Source organism: Pelodiscus sinensis, chromosome 14 (assembly GCF_052426305.1).
Source record: "Pelodiscus sinensis isolate ZL-2025 chromosome 14, ASM5242630v1, whole genome shotgun sequence".
NCBI lineage: Eukaryota > Metazoa > Chordata > Testudines > Trionychidae > Pelodiscus > Pelodiscus sinensis.
The window spans coordinates 34,022,383-34,042,151 of record NC_143065.1 but is presented as its reverse complement, the minus strand read 5'-3'; the positions used below and the strand labels follow the sequence as shown (position 1 = coordinate 34,042,151).

Here is a 19,769-nt window from a genome sequence, read left to right as displayed (position 1 = left end):
CAGCTTCAGCAGGTTTTTGTTTATCCATGTCAGCACAGTCAGCAGGAAGCATAATGGCCAATTCAGAAGGGACTCTGCATGTAGTCAGCAACTCATCTTTGTAGTGAACATGCAAGTGTTTTAGGGGGAAATATGCACAGTAACAACTCTTCCACTCTAACTGGTAAGTGGTTTTAGTATGTACCAGAAAGAATATTTTATATTTTGCATGAAACTCTGACAAGTCTTGTATTAAAGAAACAGACCCTAAAAGAACTAATAAAATGTTGCCTTATGCTTCCCCCCTTGACTGTTTAAAACTTCAGTTACATCTGCGTGTCCATAAATTTAAAAAAAAAAAAAAAAACACACACACCTCACAAACAAAAGAGATGGTTTACCACAGAAACTGGGGATCGCTGTATGATTCCATTGCAAGTGTTCTTTAAAGGCAGTTTTGGCTGGAGGAATCTATTGGAGTACATCCCCAGCAGACATGCAACAGCCACACCTCAAATATAGTAATGATGAAAGGAGAGCTGAAAAGGTAGCAGTCACACCCAACTGTTCCTACAAATTCCAGTAGCTGCACTCTTTACAATGCATTATTAGGAATAATGACCTTTCCATGCCTAAAATACAATAAACAGTAAGAAGCCTAAACACTTACGGTTTCAAATATTTTACAGCACTGTACAACTAGCACAATCCTGCTGTCAAGAAGAATTGGTTTTAGGTGGTGCAGGTTTGGGGAAGAGCAAGCAATGAACTGTTCAAAACCATTGTTGTAAAGTATCAGGTACTTGGCAAAACACTTCATACTTGACTAGCCCAGAGGCAGAAGGCTGAATAAGTAGGTATGCTGTCTTCTCTTTAAGGCACTCTGAAGGCACAGAGTGGAGGAAAGCTTGGAAAGACACTGCTCTGAGGATTGATGATTCAGCTGGTCTCCACTGGGAACTTATACTGGCACAGATACCTCTCTGAAGGGTGGGAAAAAATATATATAACTATGTGGGCCGAACCCATTTAGGCAGGGCTAGGTCAATGGAAGAATTCTTTTATGAGGCTGGAAACTCCTTCACAGGCAAGTGGATAACTCTACGTTGAAATGCTACAGTGGTGCAGCTGTACTACCATAGTTAACATTGAGTATGTCTGCATTTAAATTAGTGATAGAAATGTAGCCGCATTAGTCTAGTGTAGCTGAAACAAAATACAGGACTATGTAGCACTTTAAAGACTTAACAAGATGGTTTATTAGATGATGAGCTTTCGTGGGCCAGACCCACTTCTGAGGAAGTGGGTCTGGCCCACAAAAGCTCAACATCTAATAAACCATCTTGTTAAGTCTTTAAAGAGCTACATAGTCCTGTATTTTGCATTTAAATTAACACCTTGCCAGTAACACCTTCTCTCCCTTGTCTCTCCTCCCCCCTCAAAAAAAAAAGCCCAAAAACTCAACACCATACAGCATTTAAAATGTAGTGGGTACAAAAGACAGTATTGTCTTTAGTGCAGCCAGCCTAGCTCTGGTATAAATAGCACCACTGAAATGAATTACTGTGTTCTCACCTGCTGCTGCTGCACTTCCTTCCTGTGTGCTTTTAAGACTTCTGGGAGTATATCTATGGGGCTGCGTGCTTCAGTAACATACTTCTCTGTGACTCTTTCCAGCAAACTGAGGGAAAACTTCTGTCATGGGCACAATGGGGAATTGGAGGAAAACAGTGCCTTTGGCACAGGAGGGCTATCAGCATTTGACTAACTTCGATCTCACTGCAAAATGCACAGAATGAAAAAGCAGAACCCAGGCTCTAAAGACAGAGCTCCAGCTGTGAAAGCTAGCATGGGCTCTAAGCATTACTAAACTCAGGCAAGAGGTTTTATATATAGATGTGAAGGCCTGGGGCACCCTCAGGTAAAAGCCTGAGCTAACTCTGCAATGATTAACTTAGCACTTGTATACTTAAAACTCTACAGCAGTACACCTCCAATGCTGCAAGCGTGCAAATATACTGCTTCAGTGTAAATGGCACCTATGCAATGCAATGGGTTCCCCACTGGCACAGATAATCCACCTTCCTGAGAAGTGGATTCTTCCATCAGCCTAGTATTGTCTACAAGGGGATTCAGATCAGCTTGCTACATTGCAGAAAGCTGAGTAACACACTCCTGAGCAACACAGCTGGGCTGATCTTATTTTCTAGTGTAAATGAGCCCTCAGTTGGCCATGACAAATGAAGGCATTTTCTATAGAATTACAGAATCAGTATTTGTCTTCTGGTTTTGTTACACAAAATACTCGTTAATACAGTTAGAATACACAGTATTTAATTTTAAAGACATATGAATTAAGATTTTATTGAGAGTAAAGCAACAGTTCAGAAATAAATGTAAACTATTTCCAAGTTTTTGTGGTTAATTTACAAATGTTTAAAGGTGTTCTATATACTCTTCGCAGTTCTAGCTATGCTCAAAAAATAGAACAGTAGTTTAAAATCTCTGAATTGTGTATTTGTAATGAGAACTTACTTCCTTAAAAACCACTATGTAAGAGGAAGATACTATCAAATAAAAAATTATTCCTGTGTTTCATGTAAGTTACACAATACAGATAACCTGAATTCCTTGCACATTATTCTCTCTGCCCTGGCACTAACAATTTGAATTGCTTGGATTTGGGGCTTGTGTTTCACATTAAAAAAGTGAGGAAGCTAATAAAAATCCTTTGAGTCTCCATGGAGAACCAAATTATGTGCTACTGCAGAACTGGTACAAAAAGCACTCAAAAACCACCAAATAGATTCCAAACTTGAGAACAAAGAAGAAATTTGTACCCAGAATGTTTAAAAAAATTGTTACAAGTGTCCAGCATTGCTTTGCCTGGGTTTTTTAAGTGAAAAATATGAACAGGCTAGAATCATTTACTCATCCGTGAGGTAAGTGGGGAAATGGGGCTTCATCCCTTTAAGATTTGTAAAGTTATTTAAAAAAAAAAAAATCTAGAAAATCAAAGAACACCAAATGGCTAACAGGTATCCCAAGTTAAAAAAAAAAAAAAAAAAAAAAAAAAGAGGAAAAAACTGCAAATTAATAGGCTTATTTTAGCAGAAATCTATTTATTTCTGAAAATCATGAATTATTCAAAATGCTCATAAAGAGGTGGTGAGAAAATTGATTGTAGGTCTACTGCATGCATCCACGCACTCTCTCAGACACAGGAATGAAAGCTGTGCATGCAAACGCTGTTTTTTCCCTGCTGGCTGAGACGGCAGTAGCTCTTTTGCCAAGAATGGGAGAGGCTTTGAAAAGCAAGCTTATGCTGACATCACTAGAAGGCAGAGCTCTGCTTCTTCCACAGAGGCGCCAGAGTGTTGACACTCCTGTTACCAAGTGAGCTAACAGCCAATCAGATTCCACAGCAAAAAACAAGATGGCCTTTGAACTCCTCACCAGCAACTTCCTGCTGTTTTCAGAGTACACACAGTGCAATGCAGTATGTCTGTCAGCTATGCGGCACAAAGGAACAGCCATTTTGTGACTGAACTGGCCCTGCACCAAAATGCCAGACATTTAATAATTTTCCTTCCTTCCCAGGAAGTTTAGTTTCCTTCTGAGCACTAGCAAGATAAGAAATACTATCTGGTTTCATCATCAATGGTAGATGTTAATTTTTGTTTCACTGTTTTCTCCAGATAAAATCCTCTTTCATATGAAACTACTTCATAAAATGGCTGCCACAAACCAAATGTATTCTGCTCTACAGTGTCAGCTGCATTATGTAGTTCAGTTCTACCAAAGCAGCAGCTTGCAAAGGGGATGACATATTACAAATCTAAAACTTCTAAGCTCTCAGTGGAAAGAAAGCAGGCTTGGGATCCATTCAGCCAGAGCTAATATTTCCAAATTTTATGACAAAGTACAATTTAGAGGCAAATATGACTGACTAATGCTTCTGCAGCTCTTACATAGTAAAAATACAACCTATGTCCATTTCGTTATGGTTAGGGATGTGAGACGTTAACTGTAATAAATTCCAAGGGATTTAATCAAAAGTTGGACCTATAGGGTGTGTCCTTACGTTTATACAATTACTGTACAGGACTGCCAACTCCTAGATTTACAGAAATGTATTCATCTTAATTTGTATTTCAGACACCAGTATTTGTTAACATTGGGTTACATTAAAATGCACTGTAATTGCTTTTCCTCATATCTGCCTTTTAAAAACATTAGAAAAGACAGAAGACACAAGAAAAATATTTTTAAATGAGCATTACTACCAACATTGTTCCATTATTTAAAGTCCCAAGTTTGACAATACTCCAGCTGTAATCCTGGATGAAACAAGTTAATCAAGTGAGTGAACTCAGTAGTTAAGTTGGAAATCTTGACAGTTGTTTCTATTCATACGAAAGGTCCACATGTGTATTAATTTTTTTGTAAGAGTTATTATACTAACACCACACTCAGGAATAACCTCTGTTTCAAGTCAGCTCAAGAGGAGTTTGTGTTTGTTCAACATTAGGGTTTTTTGTTCTTTTTTTTTTGCTTTCCTAGGGCTGGAAATGCAGGAATCTCAATTCCAGTCATAATCCCCAGTCATACCAATCCACTCTTCCAAACAAACATCATCTTCCTCCCCCTCCCCCCATCTGTGATTATGCTTCTCAGAACCTCAGTAGCATCAGTCACTCACATCCACCTTACCCATCCATTTCCATGACTATCCTCCAATCAAGGCATGATTGTGTAGTATGACTTCACATATTACCTAATGCTTTTAAGCTAATCCAAAATTGTGAAAGGGAAGTCAAATCAGAAGCATGATCTGTGCAGGTATCAATGTGTTTCAGGGCAACAGTAAAGCAAGCTGAAGGCTTTAGTTCCTAGAAATCATTTCCCTCACATCTTAAAGTCAACCTCAGGAAGTAAAAAGTACATTTGACATTCAGCTGACTCACAGCTCAAAGGATAAGGCCCATTTATAAATATGCTCTGATCAATTGCTCCCACACACCAGGTGAGTAGATATTACCAGCAACAAGTTCATTCTGCTGAAGTGTGGGGAAAGGAGGGGAGGAAAAAATAGTAAACATTTAATACAACAGGTGCAACACATGGCTCAGTCAATGATCTAGACACATGATCTATGCTACAAAAGAGCAAAATTACACGTGATGCTATGCAAATATTATACCCCTGGGACAGAAAAAACCCAAAGGTTATGTATATCAATGTGATTCCACTTATTCATCCATTATACCCAAGTATTAGACTTCATTTTATATTTGGCATAATGTTCTGAGACTCCTAAAATGTCTTTATTCTTATTGCCATAACAATGTTTGTTACTGCTTTTACTACTGATAAATCACATTTTTCATTGACATTTAGGTTAAAAAAGCAAACCAACTTTTCTTGACTGTCAGGACTTCTGCAGCTGCACTTAAACAATTACAAAAGTATAAAGGTACAAAATATATCAAACATTTTTAAAAAATACAAGTCCTTGTATATACAGTACTGTGTGCATGTGATTTGGTATTTTTCTAAACCAGTTTAACAATGCACATTTTAAATCAAACTTACCTATTTCAATTTTAACACGTTTTATTACATTGCAATTTAAAAACATTCCTGAATAGCATGCAAAATTAAGTTTTATCACAAAATAGTGTGGCCATAAATATGATTCTACCAGAATATTTCATGTGCATATATATATATAATGTTGAATAGGTTAAATATTATTGGACAGAGACTTGTATTGTGCATCTGCTAAACTTGCATAGTGCACATATTGATACCAAAGTTTTAGAATTCATTTTATTGATAAATACTTAAAGATACCCTGGGAAAAATAAACAGGTCATAATTTAATTCACTGTTAACAAAAATAGCAAAATGCAATGTATTGACAAAACAGCGAAGAGCAATGGAAAGTTTAGACTTTTGATTAAGCAAACATACCATTTAAGATACATATTGTTAAAAGCTAAATGAAGTACAAAGGAAATAATGTTTTTAAGTCTATCAAATATAAGCAGTATTTTCAGTATTTTGTACTCTTCCTTAAAATCAAATAAAATATATAGAATATCCAAAAAGAGTATCATTACTTGACATTATGAGCAAAAATATATCAAACAAGCAATCAAAAGACACCAGGTTCCCATTAACAATCCCAAGTTAGATTTTATAAACATGAAATACTATCACCACCAGGGGAAAGTTTGGTTAAATTGTATCAAAATACCCTAAAATACCTAAAGAGTATCAAAGTTCTGTAAGCCCAAATAAAATATAAACTAAGGAGTCTCAGTCAAACAGGCACTTTTTAGTTTATATTTTAAAATGAACTTTTTTTCATTCATATAAGTTTCCCTAGTGTCTATTTACTATAATTTACTACTAGTAGGCTTCTGTGTGGCCCTCAGTTAAAGTTTAGACTTCTGAGATTCTTCAAAGAAAAATTTGCCTTGTATGTAAAATGGTGCAATGCAGCAATGGCTTAAACGACAAGGTCGTTTTTCACAGCACAAAAAAATCTAAAAACTGAAATTCAGAAACTAAAATAGCCTAACACAGAGAAAAGGGCTCCCTTGAATAAAGGTACATTACCTTTTGATTCTGACATGGGCCCTTAAGTCACAACACAACTTTCAGAAATTGCTACCAAAAAATAGGGTGTGGCATATTAACAATCTCAAGGTCATTCCTTAAAAAAGGGAATGAAAATCAGTTAAATATTTTGTAGTAAGAAGTGACAGTAACCTAAAGCTGTCACGGTAAACATTGTATTCAGAGGTTTTTAAAAAATAAAATAAAGTTGATAGCTCATACCTCGATGCATTGCTGTGTACGGAACCCTCCTCTCCTTGGCTTTTGTCCTCATTTCTCATCATCTTTTAATTCTTAAATACTAAGGGGGGTGTAGGGTATCTGTGTTTGCTTTGATGTCCTGTGCCCAGGTATTTACTGTCAAAAGTTGAAAGAAAGGTAAGGTCCCAGTTTGTTTCATCGGCTTTCGTTATCAAGAACAAAGTCCTGACGCTGCAATGATAGTTGTAACAATACACAACACTGATCAGCACAGGAAAATGGACATTTAAAACAATAATATTCATTTTAAAAGAAAAAAAATTGAAGAGAAACAGTCCAGAACAGCATCTTGCAAACTTTCCCAAAGTAACAGAAGCAGCAAAAAAAATCTCTGTATTTTATTGCGTCATCCCAATACAGCTCAAGTCGGTCGAAAAATCTAAGTACTTAAAACCAGCAGAAATCTGAAAAATAATAATTGCCCACATACCTGATTCACGCACCACCGCCAGGACCAAGCCGATATTAGTTTCGGGTAGTGGAAAAACATTAGATCCAAAATATTAAGAGGTTAAACGCCAACTGTATAGTTTTAGATAATAAAAAATAAATAGAGCCTAATTTCCAAAAATATACTGCTGTTAAAGCAAAAACAGCGATAATTAGTAGAAAAAATGTCCCGGGGAAAAGCTCATTAGGAGAGCGCACAAAAATGGAGGTACGCCATGGCTTCTAGAGCTGGAAAAACAACGACCTGGGCTCTCTCCACGGCTTCTTCTTTCCAGCAAGGCACGAAAAGAGAGCCCTCAAAAACTGCTTTTCTGCCCGAAAAAGCCTCAATTGCCTCCCGATCGGTGCCTAGGACAGGCAAGGGGCTGTGGGGGCCCCCTGAGGCTGCCCGAAAGTTAGGGAAAGTTGCGTAAAGTGTTGGGAAGGCACGGAGCTCAGCGCGCTCTCTCTAAGGCACAGCCGCCATCTAGAGCTCCTTCCCAGCTCTGAGCTCTGCCTTTGATTGACACTCTCTACATTTACCCCACAACTCAGGTGATGTACCATAGACCCACCCCTTCATTTCTACCAAAAAAACAGATAGCCTCCACCTAAAGGGTGCCTGCCACCCCCCCACATCCTTGGCTTCTTCAGACCACCCCATCTGAGGGGGCACCTTAACCCCATCTGGTTCAGGCACCCTTTTAATGCAGGAAAGAAATGTCATTTGTTTCTTTTGTTTTAAAGATTTGCTAAATATTTCAGTCCTTGGGCTAAAATTACTTCCTCCCTGGACAGGAAGTGGTGCTGTAACAAGCCATTTTGAAAGAATGGAAGATGGACTAATAGCCAGACTTGAGCAACAACCCTCTTTGGAAGTCAACCCCACCCAATGGGGAGCAATTAAAAAAAATGAAAAAAAAAAAATCTATGTTCAATCAATAATCCCCTTCACTTATCATACAATGTGTATAACTGAAGCTTAAAAATGGAAAGTCACAACAACCAAAAGAAAGCAGTTTGCCAGTAACCCTTTCATCTCAACAGCGCCTCCCTAGTGGTTATTGAGAAGAGCAAAATTAAATAGCTATGTTATTTTAATTTAATTAATTCAATACACCATGAAAAAATATAGCATTCTGGTATGTAATGTCCATGACTTAACCCATTATTGTTTGTAATAGACCTTAACATCCTAAAAGGGACTTTTTACAATCTTGAGAAAGTCAAGGTCCAAAAGTAATTATTCATTGTAATCCAAGTAAATTCTCAGATACTACTTCCCAGTGGAGAAAACATGACTCATTCAGGAATTGGAGGGGATCTAAACACAAAAGATGCTCTTATTCCCAGTGACCACTATTCCACCCCAACAACCAAAAATAGTAGCCTATGCCATCAGAACTTTTCACACATTTATTGTCCATTTTACAAGATACTGGAATCAGGCATGTGTACCAGATTTTTTTTTAGTAGTTTTGATTTGGCCTTATATTAAGCGCATCAGAAGTGGTACACTGTCCCAACCAATGGCAAACAGCAAGTTCTACCAATAAAAACAAGTTGCTTTCTTTCAACTTCACATCCTTGCCATTCTTGCCCTGTAAATCCACCCTCTCTCCAATGTGTACTAAAAGGAAGGTTGCGTAAGTTTGATCTGCCATACCAATAGTGCACTATTGACTGGTGAATTATTATATATAGAAGAAAGCTGCCCTCTACACAGCACAATTTAAAAAAAAAGTTATAAAAAGGAAAAGAGCACCAATTCCAACCTGAATTTGAGCAATACAAAGGAAGTCAATTAGTTTGACTACTCGGTCTTTTAGACTGTCTAAATGCAACTCTGCCATATAATAAATGGCAGAAACAAGACTGGGAAGAGTGTACATTCAACATTGCAAGATTCAAGAGTTATGAATAGCCTATCATATACTAAGAATGAACATTTCCAACAATTTATCTTAAAGAATAAGAGCTGAACAGATCGTGCGCCAAATTTACAGTATTTGTCACTTGGAGATTCCTTTTGTCCAGTCTATCTGAATTTACTCTCAAATCTGCATGGTGTTCAGACATGAGAAAAGTTAAGCTACCTGTCCAAGATACATTTTAAGTATGTTTCTCTGTAGCCAGAGGTTGAACATACAAGAAATGTAAGAGGCAAAGTGATCTATGAAATAACTGAATTTTACAATACTACATCATATAGGTAGACCTTTGTGTTTATCTAGTAATAAAGATCAAAATAGTTCCACTTAACACTGTGCAATCTATTTGTATTATCAAGTCAACAAGAAATTCACAGTATACAGGATGGCCATGAACTGTAATAAACATTTGTACAGACTAAATCTAATCCATTTTAAATACATTGGTTTAACATTCTTTACGCTAAGGAACTAAACGCCAAAGAAATAACTTTTTTTAGAATGGTGTAACTTAAACACAATCCAAAACGTAACAAGTTTCCAACACAAAGCACCTGCAGGAAGAAAGGAAGTCATTCAGGCAACTAATTTGAAGTTCACTATAAAAGGTTGTGTGTGTGTGTACACACCCGTCCACATAAGTAACAAAAACAGATTACAGCAACACAGAAGAGTTCCTCAGCCAGACCAAGGATAGTTCAGGATGACCCTCCACTGCCAGCCAATGAATATACATGTTGTCTAGTTTGCCATTATTTGACATTTATACCATCCTATAAAAACTTTGGAAAGTTAAACAAAAGGACTGACAACTGTTCAAATACTGAATATAGAAAGTTAAACATTTTAACAGCATGGATAAGTAAAAATAAAATATTAGAAATTGAGAAACTGAAGTCTTTGAACCCAAATATAGCCATGTTTCAAATGAAGTATTTCGTAAATCTTACAAAACCTTCAATGTTTAAGACAATTGTCATTTTCAGAATCCAATAATCAAAGAATTTAATGACCTAAGTAAGCATCAATACACATTCTAAGTATTTTTCAGTCAGGAAAGAGACAAACCAAGAATAAAGTATAAAACAAATTTATTAAATAAGTCACTTAAAACAACAATACATTTTTCCCAAATAGATGGCAATATCAGGCATATCAACTTGAGTCCCCCGTCAAGGATACATTTCTGAGTATAAAATTTTGCCATCACCACCCCCTTAAAAACAAATCCATTTTCTGTTCACTTATACAACACCATTTAGAAATTCAAGTCCATTTTGGTAGGATGATCACAAACCAAATCTTCTTTGGTTTAGGAACAATGAAGTCCATGTTAAAATTTCCCTGTCTTGGATGTATATATCACAGCACTCATGCATTAGTCCAGTTTCTCAACCTCTCAATCAACAGTAGAACTGCCATCTTGGTTTTTCATTCGTAGACTCCATTTGACACTCTTCATCTGACTGGACTCTTTATAAAAAATTAAAAGAAAAATGCTGTTGGAATAGAGATAATCTTATCCTTAAACTAAACAGATAATATTCAACCATGTACCTTGAAGACATTTTGAACATTAACTTTAGAACTAAAGCTTCATTAATTTGGTTCAATATAAATTATACCTGCCACATCTGATTTTGCCATCAATTAACTTAGGCACATCCAGCACTATGACAGGTAAGTTTTCAAAAATACAAATAAATACTACAGGGGAAAATAAGAGTTCAAGAAACTTTGAGAATAATTAACTCACTTCTAAAAATTTGCATGGGGAACTATTAAAAATTAAATAGAGAAGGGTTTCATCTCTGGTGACAAGTACTTCTGCCATCTATGACAGTGATGGGTTTCAAATTAAGATGAAACTAAGCCTAATTTTTATACCACATTACATTTTCAACAACTGTCCCCCTCTCTGCTTCTAGCACACAAGTTATCAAACCCAATCATACCAGGGATATGACAGCTAGGTTATTATTTGAAGGTATTGACTGAGTCAATAGAAATTCCTAAAATTGTGCCATCTTGGCGATAGTCTTCTAACTTGGGAAATGGAACACCCATGGTGCTGTTTCATTTTTAAGCAATCAAATTTCAGTATCTACTAGAAGAAAAAATGTATCAAAATCAGATAGTAACTATGCAGATTGCATTGCTTTGTCTCATAACTTTCAATACAACCCGCCTAATGCTGTTCTCCAATCATGTTTTTTTCAGCCATACGCTCAAAGTTTGCTTTTCATAAAGCAGCAATTGGGCCTAAGACACCAGATCAGTGACAAAGTGACCATATGAAGCATTATTCTGACTTGCCATTAAAAAAGGGAAATTTGGGCCTATAGATAAAGTTCTCTTGACTTGAAACAAGCCAAATGTGGCCCAAGACAAATGCAATAAAGTACTTTTTTAAACTACCATTTGCACCCATATACACAACCCTTAAGCACAGGAAACAACTAAATGGCAGAATAGCAAAGAAAACTTCAAAAAGCACTGCACTGATGGCTTGCTTGTAGGCTAACTATAGGTGGAAAACCCTTAACTGTACAATAAATGGTTTTCAGTAACTTCTCAATAGTGAATTTGCATTGTAACTTTATATGTGACATCTTTTATTCCATTCTTTTGAATGTGGCTTTTTAACTTAACCTTCAGTTTAAATTTTACAGCCAATTCTACCACTCTCTGGTCCCCTTAAGAAAAACCTCCAGATGTGCATAATCTTTCCAGGCAAGAAAGGCTTCAAAAATTACCAAAAAAGACAGAATTGAGTGTAGTCATCTAGTGTTTTGACTCATTCAATGCCACTATTCTCACTTAAATTTTACTTAGTTGGACAGGATATTTTGAACTATAAAGGTACAACAAACTTCCTGTTTTGGGTTAATGACTTGCCATTTATAATGTTTCATATCCCAGTATTCTTGGATGAAGTGATTTTTCCCCCACTTAAGATATCTCTATTCCACATAAGTGGAATACAGGAGCAACTATTTAGATTGAACTATTAGTGGTATCATATGTAACAAGTGAAAAGGGTAGCAGAATATTCAAATCACAGGATCTTCCCATCTTAAACCTCACATACCTCAATGTTCGGTTTTGTTTTGTTTTTTAATTGAAGTGGTATTTCTACTTTTAGTGGGGCATGTATTTTTAACCAATACTATCTATACTGAAAAACTTACAAGTAGTTTATTATCTATTATATATTTTGAAGGGTGTGTTTGTGGATTTATTTGTGCAAAATAAAGTCATACTTTGTGATTACCTACAGATACCAAATTTGCATAAATAATCCTGCCTCTTAAATTAGCGGAATGTACTACTTTTGACACCAGAATATGCTGGGTGAAAGATTTAAATAATTATTTTTGTTTTTCATCAGAAATGTCATTACTATTAGGATCAGAGTTCATAAAAATATTTGCTAATAATTAAAATTGAGTCACCCATTCAAGTCACCTATTCAATTGCCATGTTAGCGTAAAGAAAAATGTTACTGTTATATATATCAAAATAATTCAAGTTAGTCAAAGAAAGAGTAATGAAAGTTTTAAGAGTTTCTGATTCAAGTTTTTACTATGTATGGTAATTATTCAATAAATTGGATATGTTTGAAGTTGAAATCCTACAAATTTAAAACTGGTTTTACTTCCCTTTTGCAAGCACATTAATAAAAAATTCTATGACATTACATTTCTTGAACTTTCCTATATGTTTGTGATCAATGGAAAATTACTTTGCCCAGTCAACGACGGGTCTCACTTGCTAGTATATCATATTTTACATACTCATCTAGATTTAAACCAATTTAGACACAGATTAGTCAGTGTTTCAAAATATTTTTAGGAACTAATGAAATCTAAAGTACCAAAACATGACATAACCACAATCTCGTCAGTGAGTGGGTGAGGCAATATGGTTTACTGGACCATCTTCATGTCCAATACAAGATTTTACCTCACCTATTTTGTGTGTCTAATATGCTGGGGCTAACAGGAATACAATTCTTGTCTGTCAAATATTTGGGAATGTTTAGGTGACTGAGATGAATACTAATGAAATTCACCAAGTTTCTTGTTTCTTTTTATGATTACAGCTTCTATTGGTAAGAAGTAAGGGAAGCCAAATATTGATCTGATAACCATAGTAAGCCTTTGTTTTGCAGTTCTATCCATGAAAACCTACTTCTGTTGGGTCATTCCAACTGACTACAAAGCAAAATGTGATTGAATAAAATATATCATCCCTAAGGTAATCTGTGCTTGGATCAGCCATATTTGGTTGTACCAATGAATTTGGAAACAACTGACAGTGGTAATCTGAATTTCATTTTGCTAATGTCACCATTTCTGTAACAAGATCCTGCAGTGAAAGGAGTTACAATAGGAAAGTATTAATAGCATCAGTAAATAATTTGGACAATTCTTCCAACCACACAGGTAAAACTGTGTTTTTTTTAGGGTACATCTAGTAAATATTTCAACGTATTTTCACACGTTAGATTTCTCGTTGAGTGACACTTCTACAATGGCTTGATTTTTTAAACAGTCACACTGGGCATCCATGACTAAGACTCCTCTTCTTACTATCTGAATCTTATGTTCTCTTTATGTCCTTTTGTGGAATCAAAGAATTAGCCATCACTATTGCTCAAAAAGTTTTCCTACACCCTATTGTATTTTTATTTCTAATTGAACAAGATTAATATCTAGGCTATTTAAGGCAGTTACCACAAGGTTTGGTATGTTTCCTTCATATCCTCAAACTATACAACTGCCAATCTTATTAACAGTCCACTGCAGTACCTAGATACATATTCAACCAAACATTTGAAATTTTAAAATTTCTACATGTATCTTCTCTTCACACTCACAATATTAACTTTTTGCTCTAATTTAGAAAGATGACTTTCGGTAATAGTCCACTGCAACAAATAAATTTGCAATCTTTTGTAGCCAACAGTAAGTGTTCAGTTTTTCCTCTTATGTTTGCCAAAATCCCACAACAATTCCCTAAGTAGGTATGTCCAAATACATATATATAAAAACATCTTATGTTTAAGTAACACAAAAAGATAAAATGCCAACCAAGTTGTAAGATTAATACTTTAAATAAAGACAACTAACTAGAAAGTGTGTCTTTTATTCTTAGACTTTTCTATTAGAATTTCTTAAGAGTTAAAACATCAGAAAAGGAGAGCTACTTATAAGGGAAAGTTGGGATTGGTCCTGCCTTGGGCAGGGGGCTGGACTTGACCTTCTGAGGTCTCTTCTAACTCTATGATTCTATGAAATCCCAGGAGAAGTAAATGAACACAAAAAATTTCTAAAATTTAGAACTGGAAGCTTTTATTTTGTCCAAGTTTACCAAAACAAGTCTTCCTCTCAGAAACATATGTAATGGACTTGCATATTAGTGCCACTGTCTTGCATTGTAGGATGTGGAAATTGATGAAATTCTCATCCATACAAGAAGGTAGATCTTCAAGAAGAGAATAAAATACAACAAATGAGTCCTTCATTGGTCTCAGAAGAGTCACTGCAGTCTTATCCAGTTTAAAAAAAGTGGATAGGTAAGCAATGCAGGTGGTCTCCCAGGGAAAAACTAGTTTACTTCCATTGACAATGAGATTTTCCTGGGTAAGGACAGGATGACTTAAAAAGGCTGTCTAGGGGATGAAAAGCCTTGTCTATTAAACTAGACAGGCAGACAATTGTAACTTTATGTATTTGGAACTTTTTACAAAGCAGTCTTGCTCAGGAAGTTTTTTTTCCAGCTCTAAAGAATTTATATTGTACCTGAAGTTAAGGGCCCAAGAATCTTTGCTCACATCATATAGCTTGTCTAGACTGTTTAAGGTAAGTAACTTCTGATAGGCACATTTGAAATCAAATTGTGGAAAAATTTTACAAACAAGATAGCACCTAAAAGTTGTTGGGCAAACTTATGGTGAACTCAAATGCTTTTATTTCTTATTCAAGAAAGTTTTCAAGGCCCACTCACTAGCACTTTCAGCTTAAACTTAAATTTACAACACTTTAAAGATAATTCTTCCTCAAATCCATTTCAGGCATTATCTCTCCTGGAGATTAAACAAAGAACAATAAGGAAGTGAGTAACTTCCGAAGGCAATTGGGATGTTTTCAACTGCTACTAGAAAAATCACAGCTCTAACTATAGTAAGTATAAAAATGAAATTAAAGAAAAAAAATTAAGACAAAGTAAAGGTATAGAAAAAGGTGGGGTTAACTTTAACAAGAAAAGTTAACTTTCACCCTTATTTTTTTCTACTCCTTACTATGACGTATCAAGAAATCATGCAGGTTCTCATACATTAACAGAGGTCGAGACGGACAAGAGGGCTGGAGAGGAAGAGAGCACAATGGTGTCGGGTGGAAAGAATGGCAAAAATGGGTTTAAAAGAGTGAAGACTGCTTGGAACATAGTAAAAGATATATTGTTCCAAGCATAAGAAGCACTGAAAAGCAGCACAAAAGCAGATAAGATAAGATAGAGTGGGCAGGATACAAAGGAACAAAAAAGGGCACGATATGTAGTCAGCGAAGAATTTTAAGATCACAACGTCAGATACAAGTTGCAGTCCTAGGATTCTACACAGTAGTCTGGTGTGACAGCTTAGAGATTCTAAACAGATTCATTTAAATTAAGAACCAAGGCTTTTAATGAATGAGAAGGAGCCAAGAGTACTGTTGCTATCCCCAATTATTTTTGTAACGAAAGTGAAATCTTATACCTCCTCCACCCATTTTCTGTTTACAGTATGCTCCTGGGGTTTAGGCAGGACTTGAGATTCAGTTACCAGTAGGAAGATAGAAGCTTTGGCAGCCAAGGAGGAGACAGTTGGGCTTTTGGCACCTGCAGAGGCATGGAAGGCAGTCTGAACAGAGGATAAGAACATCAGCTGGAGGGGTCTGCTATTATGAAGCGCAATGAAACAGTCAATGTCAACATTTAAAATAATCTCCAGGTTTCAGAGTTAACACCCTACTAAGATGACAGAAGCACTTCATACTTTGGAGCTACTGTTTCAGACTGTCTGCAGACTAAGGAAGAAGACAACTGAATCAGTTAACTTCTCACATTTGGAAGATTATCTTCACAAGTGTGTGTTAAATGCCAACTTAAATTTTGGAGCACAGTTCTGCAGCAAAGTAAATTCCATGGCATATTCTTCCACTGCACAAACACAAAATGCATTAAAAATTAGGGCAAAGAATTATATGCACAGATGCAGAGTCAATAAGAGAGGACTTAAATCTGTGCAGATAAAGAAACATGTTTCAGAACCCACTTTTTAGAAGTCATACAAAGTAGTCCCAAGGTATACTCTTTTTAGCAAAATATAATACACTTTACATCCATTTTTATCCCAAATGTTGCACTATGTATAATCAACTCTTGTCTCCTATTTAAACCTGACAATTTTGCATTTTGACTGCCTATAGAACTATTCCTAAATGAAACCCTAAACACTAGTTGTGTGTGGCAGGTCATATCCCAAACTCATGTACAGTAGCATCTTGATGAAATTACAGATCTCTGGAACAAGACAATGACAGATAGCTCTGAGTGTTAGAAAGCTCCCTGGAGATAACTACTAACTCGTCTGTTTAAGGACCCTTGTTGCTGTTCATAGGCATGCACAATGATAATGCTTGGGAAATGGAGTTAAAATATCTTCTTAAGACATTCAGGCTGCTGTTCGCCTTGTTTTATACCACAAATTGAGACAAAACTGATCAAGTACTCTACTATTGTATAAGGTAACATTTAATCTATTGCAGTCTGCAGATTTGATGTTTTAACCTTTGTTCTTATCAAGAAGTCACGAAATAAAAGAGCAAGAGTGCTACAGCATTAAACCAAAGATTTACGATTGAGAAAACTTTATAAAAAGTGCATTTCATAACATCAAACTAAGTTTATGATTCTGGTACCATTAAATAAACCTATTCTTATTTAAATTATGCTTCAAGTTAACCAAGTTTAAAGAGATTTTCAATCAAATTTACAGCAATTATAGCCATAAATTATTTTAAATCACATGCAAGAATATTAGGAGGAGTAACTTACCCGTGCTTCCATCAACATCAGCTATTTTGTACATACTCAGTAGATTCCTCAAACTATCTATAGGGGAAAACATATATTAACATATTGCAAATCAATTAATCAAAACTTAAATTCACCAGATTTTTAAATGTCTATATAAACACCAGAAAGTGCTACTTCAGTCTAGCTAAAAAATGCCACTATAATTCATTGTGGTTGTAGGATTACATACCCAATAAAAACAAAAATCATACAGCACTGAGAAAGAATGTGTCCTAACCACAACTTGCACCTCAATATACTCATAGGACCTTTGCCATCCCAGATTGCCTATGTTTGAGAGGTAACTGTTAGTTTGTTCAATCAAAAACAAAAAGAGTTCTGTGGCAACTTAAAGACTAACAAATTTGTTTGGACAAATTTTTGTGGGCTAGAATCCACTTCGTGGGATGCATCCTATGGAAACTACCACAGAGTAGTAGTACATCTCTAGTGACACCTCAGATGCAATATGAAAAGAGGACAAACGCATAGCGCTTTTGGTTTGAAGTCTAACCAGGCAGCAATGGAATATAAAATGAATGCTTTTGGTCTACTACTTCCACTTCATTCACTTTCTTAACAATAATAATTAGCAAACTATTGTTAATCAAATAACTTATTGCAGTTAAATATAGCAGAAATATTACCCTTATATGCAGAGGTATATACCCTTACTATACCTTATACACAAAGGTATAGCAGACCCTTCGTCAGGCAGCCAGTTTTCACTGTAAGCATAACAAAACTCTATACCCTATTGTCCAGTTTTCTACATGTGGTCATCAGTTTCATAACTGAGTATCTTATTAAAAGCCTATTGACTGCCCATATCAGCTTTATGGAGGTCCTTTGCACTAATATTAGAATCTCAGTACACTTCTACCAGAGAAAAATAAATTGCTCTACCTACAATCATCTGTAAAGCCTCCAAAACGCAAGTATCAAAGGCTCTGAGTTTGTGAATACATAACTATAGAAAACATTTAAATAAGTTAAGACATTGTTCTTAGTTGAGCCAATAAAAATACTGTCTGAATCCTAGATCTTCCCCATGAAAAAAAATTAAAAATTTCAAAAATATTTAACTCATTAATGCTAGCCTTAATATAATTTATAATTAAATGAATTAAGCATCACTTGCTCACAGCAGTTAGTCAACTAAATTTCTCCCATTTCCTTCAAAATCTATTCAAGAAAAAAACATGACCCCCTTTCATGTGAATGTATTCATAATAAATTCCCACAATTTTCATATACAGGTTTCTAGATTCTGATATTTTACTTCATCATTGGCCTTCAAGTTACTCCCTTTATTTCCTATTTTTCCCTCCCACATGAATTTCCATTTTAACACATTTGGAATGAATTATTTCCAACAATTATAGTTTTGTTCATAAAACCTGTTCATAAAACTTGAGTGGCAACCAGCATGCAATTGCGAGTTTGCCTAACTATGCTATATATGGAGTTTATAGGAGTTAGTGTATTAAAATATGATCCAACAGCTTCTATTAGATATAGCAGTATATAATATTCAACAGTATTTGTTTTACTTGGCATATTCAAGTTCTCATTCAATCAGCTGATAGAGGTTCCTCTGAAAAGCAACCTCAAATGTTGTATTCTAATAGAAGTTTGTCTACCATTATAGTGTTTACATCAATACCCTCTTCCAAGAAAACATGTAGTGCTAGAAACTTCATTAAAGGCAACTAAGAGTGAAAAGTTGGACCTAAAAGTCCAATTTTAGACATTTCTAATAGAATATCATATGATCTAGGTCCAGAGATCATTTCTATTTTAGTTTAAACATCTCCTTATTTTCATGATGACTCTACTATGCAGTAAGTAATTTGACTCTACTCAGGTTACAATTGCCCAATCAAACACAGACACAACATGGTTCAATTACAAAGAAAGCATGTTTGAGAACATGAATTTTCTTCAAGTCAATACAACTTTGGAAAAAACAGCTAGCAATCCATAAGTAGACAGTTCTCAGGAGATCTTAATGAATGAACTAAAAAAAATCCCCAGCAAATAATGTAGCACTGAAATGGCAACACTGTTTCTTGCCTATTCACTAGTTATTTTCCACTATTATTCACCTACATGCCTGTTATACTTTCAATTTCCAACTTTAAATGACATATTGACACTTTAAATGATATATGTACCCCACTTAGGAAAATGGTCTCTATTAAATATTAATTCAAGTCAAATAGCATTTACATCTCCATTTATAATTTAATTTACTTGCTATCTGAAAAGGTAAATCTTTTGATAAGACTAATGGTTGTAACTTTGCAAAACAAGCGTAGACCCAAAACCTAAAAGTATCTGAATTTCCAGACAGCTTTATGGAGGTCCTTTGCACTAATATCTCATCCTACAAGTTACACACCTGGCTGCACCAGA

At 35.4% G+C, this 19,769-nt stretch overlaps 1 protein-coding gene across 8 annotated transcripts in view; it reads right to left on the bottom strand.

Annotated features, from left to right (window-relative positions):
* Positions 1 to 19,769, bottom strand: part of CHD2 (chromodomain helicase DNA binding protein 2) — a 106,383-nt gene that overhangs the window by 81,265 nt on the left and 5,349 nt on the right. For 3 of the 8 annotated variants that reach the window (XM_075897011.2, XM_075897012.2, XM_075897010.2), the window contains exons 1-2: positions 7,298 to 9,563; positions 6,829 to 6,963 (exon numbers count right to left, since the gene is read on the bottom strand). In XM_075897011.2, the coding sequence (XP_075753126.2) occupies positions 6,829 to 6,890 (62 nt within the window). In that variant the 5' untranslated portion in view covers positions 6,891 to 6,963; positions 7,298 to 9,563. Of the gene's footprint in view, positions 1 to 6,828; positions 7,039 to 7,297; positions 10,701 to 17,330; positions 17,388 to 19,769 lie in introns of those variants that run through there. The other 5 variants (XM_006123330.5, XM_075897007.2, XM_075897008.2 and 2 more) reach the window with 4 other exon arrangements.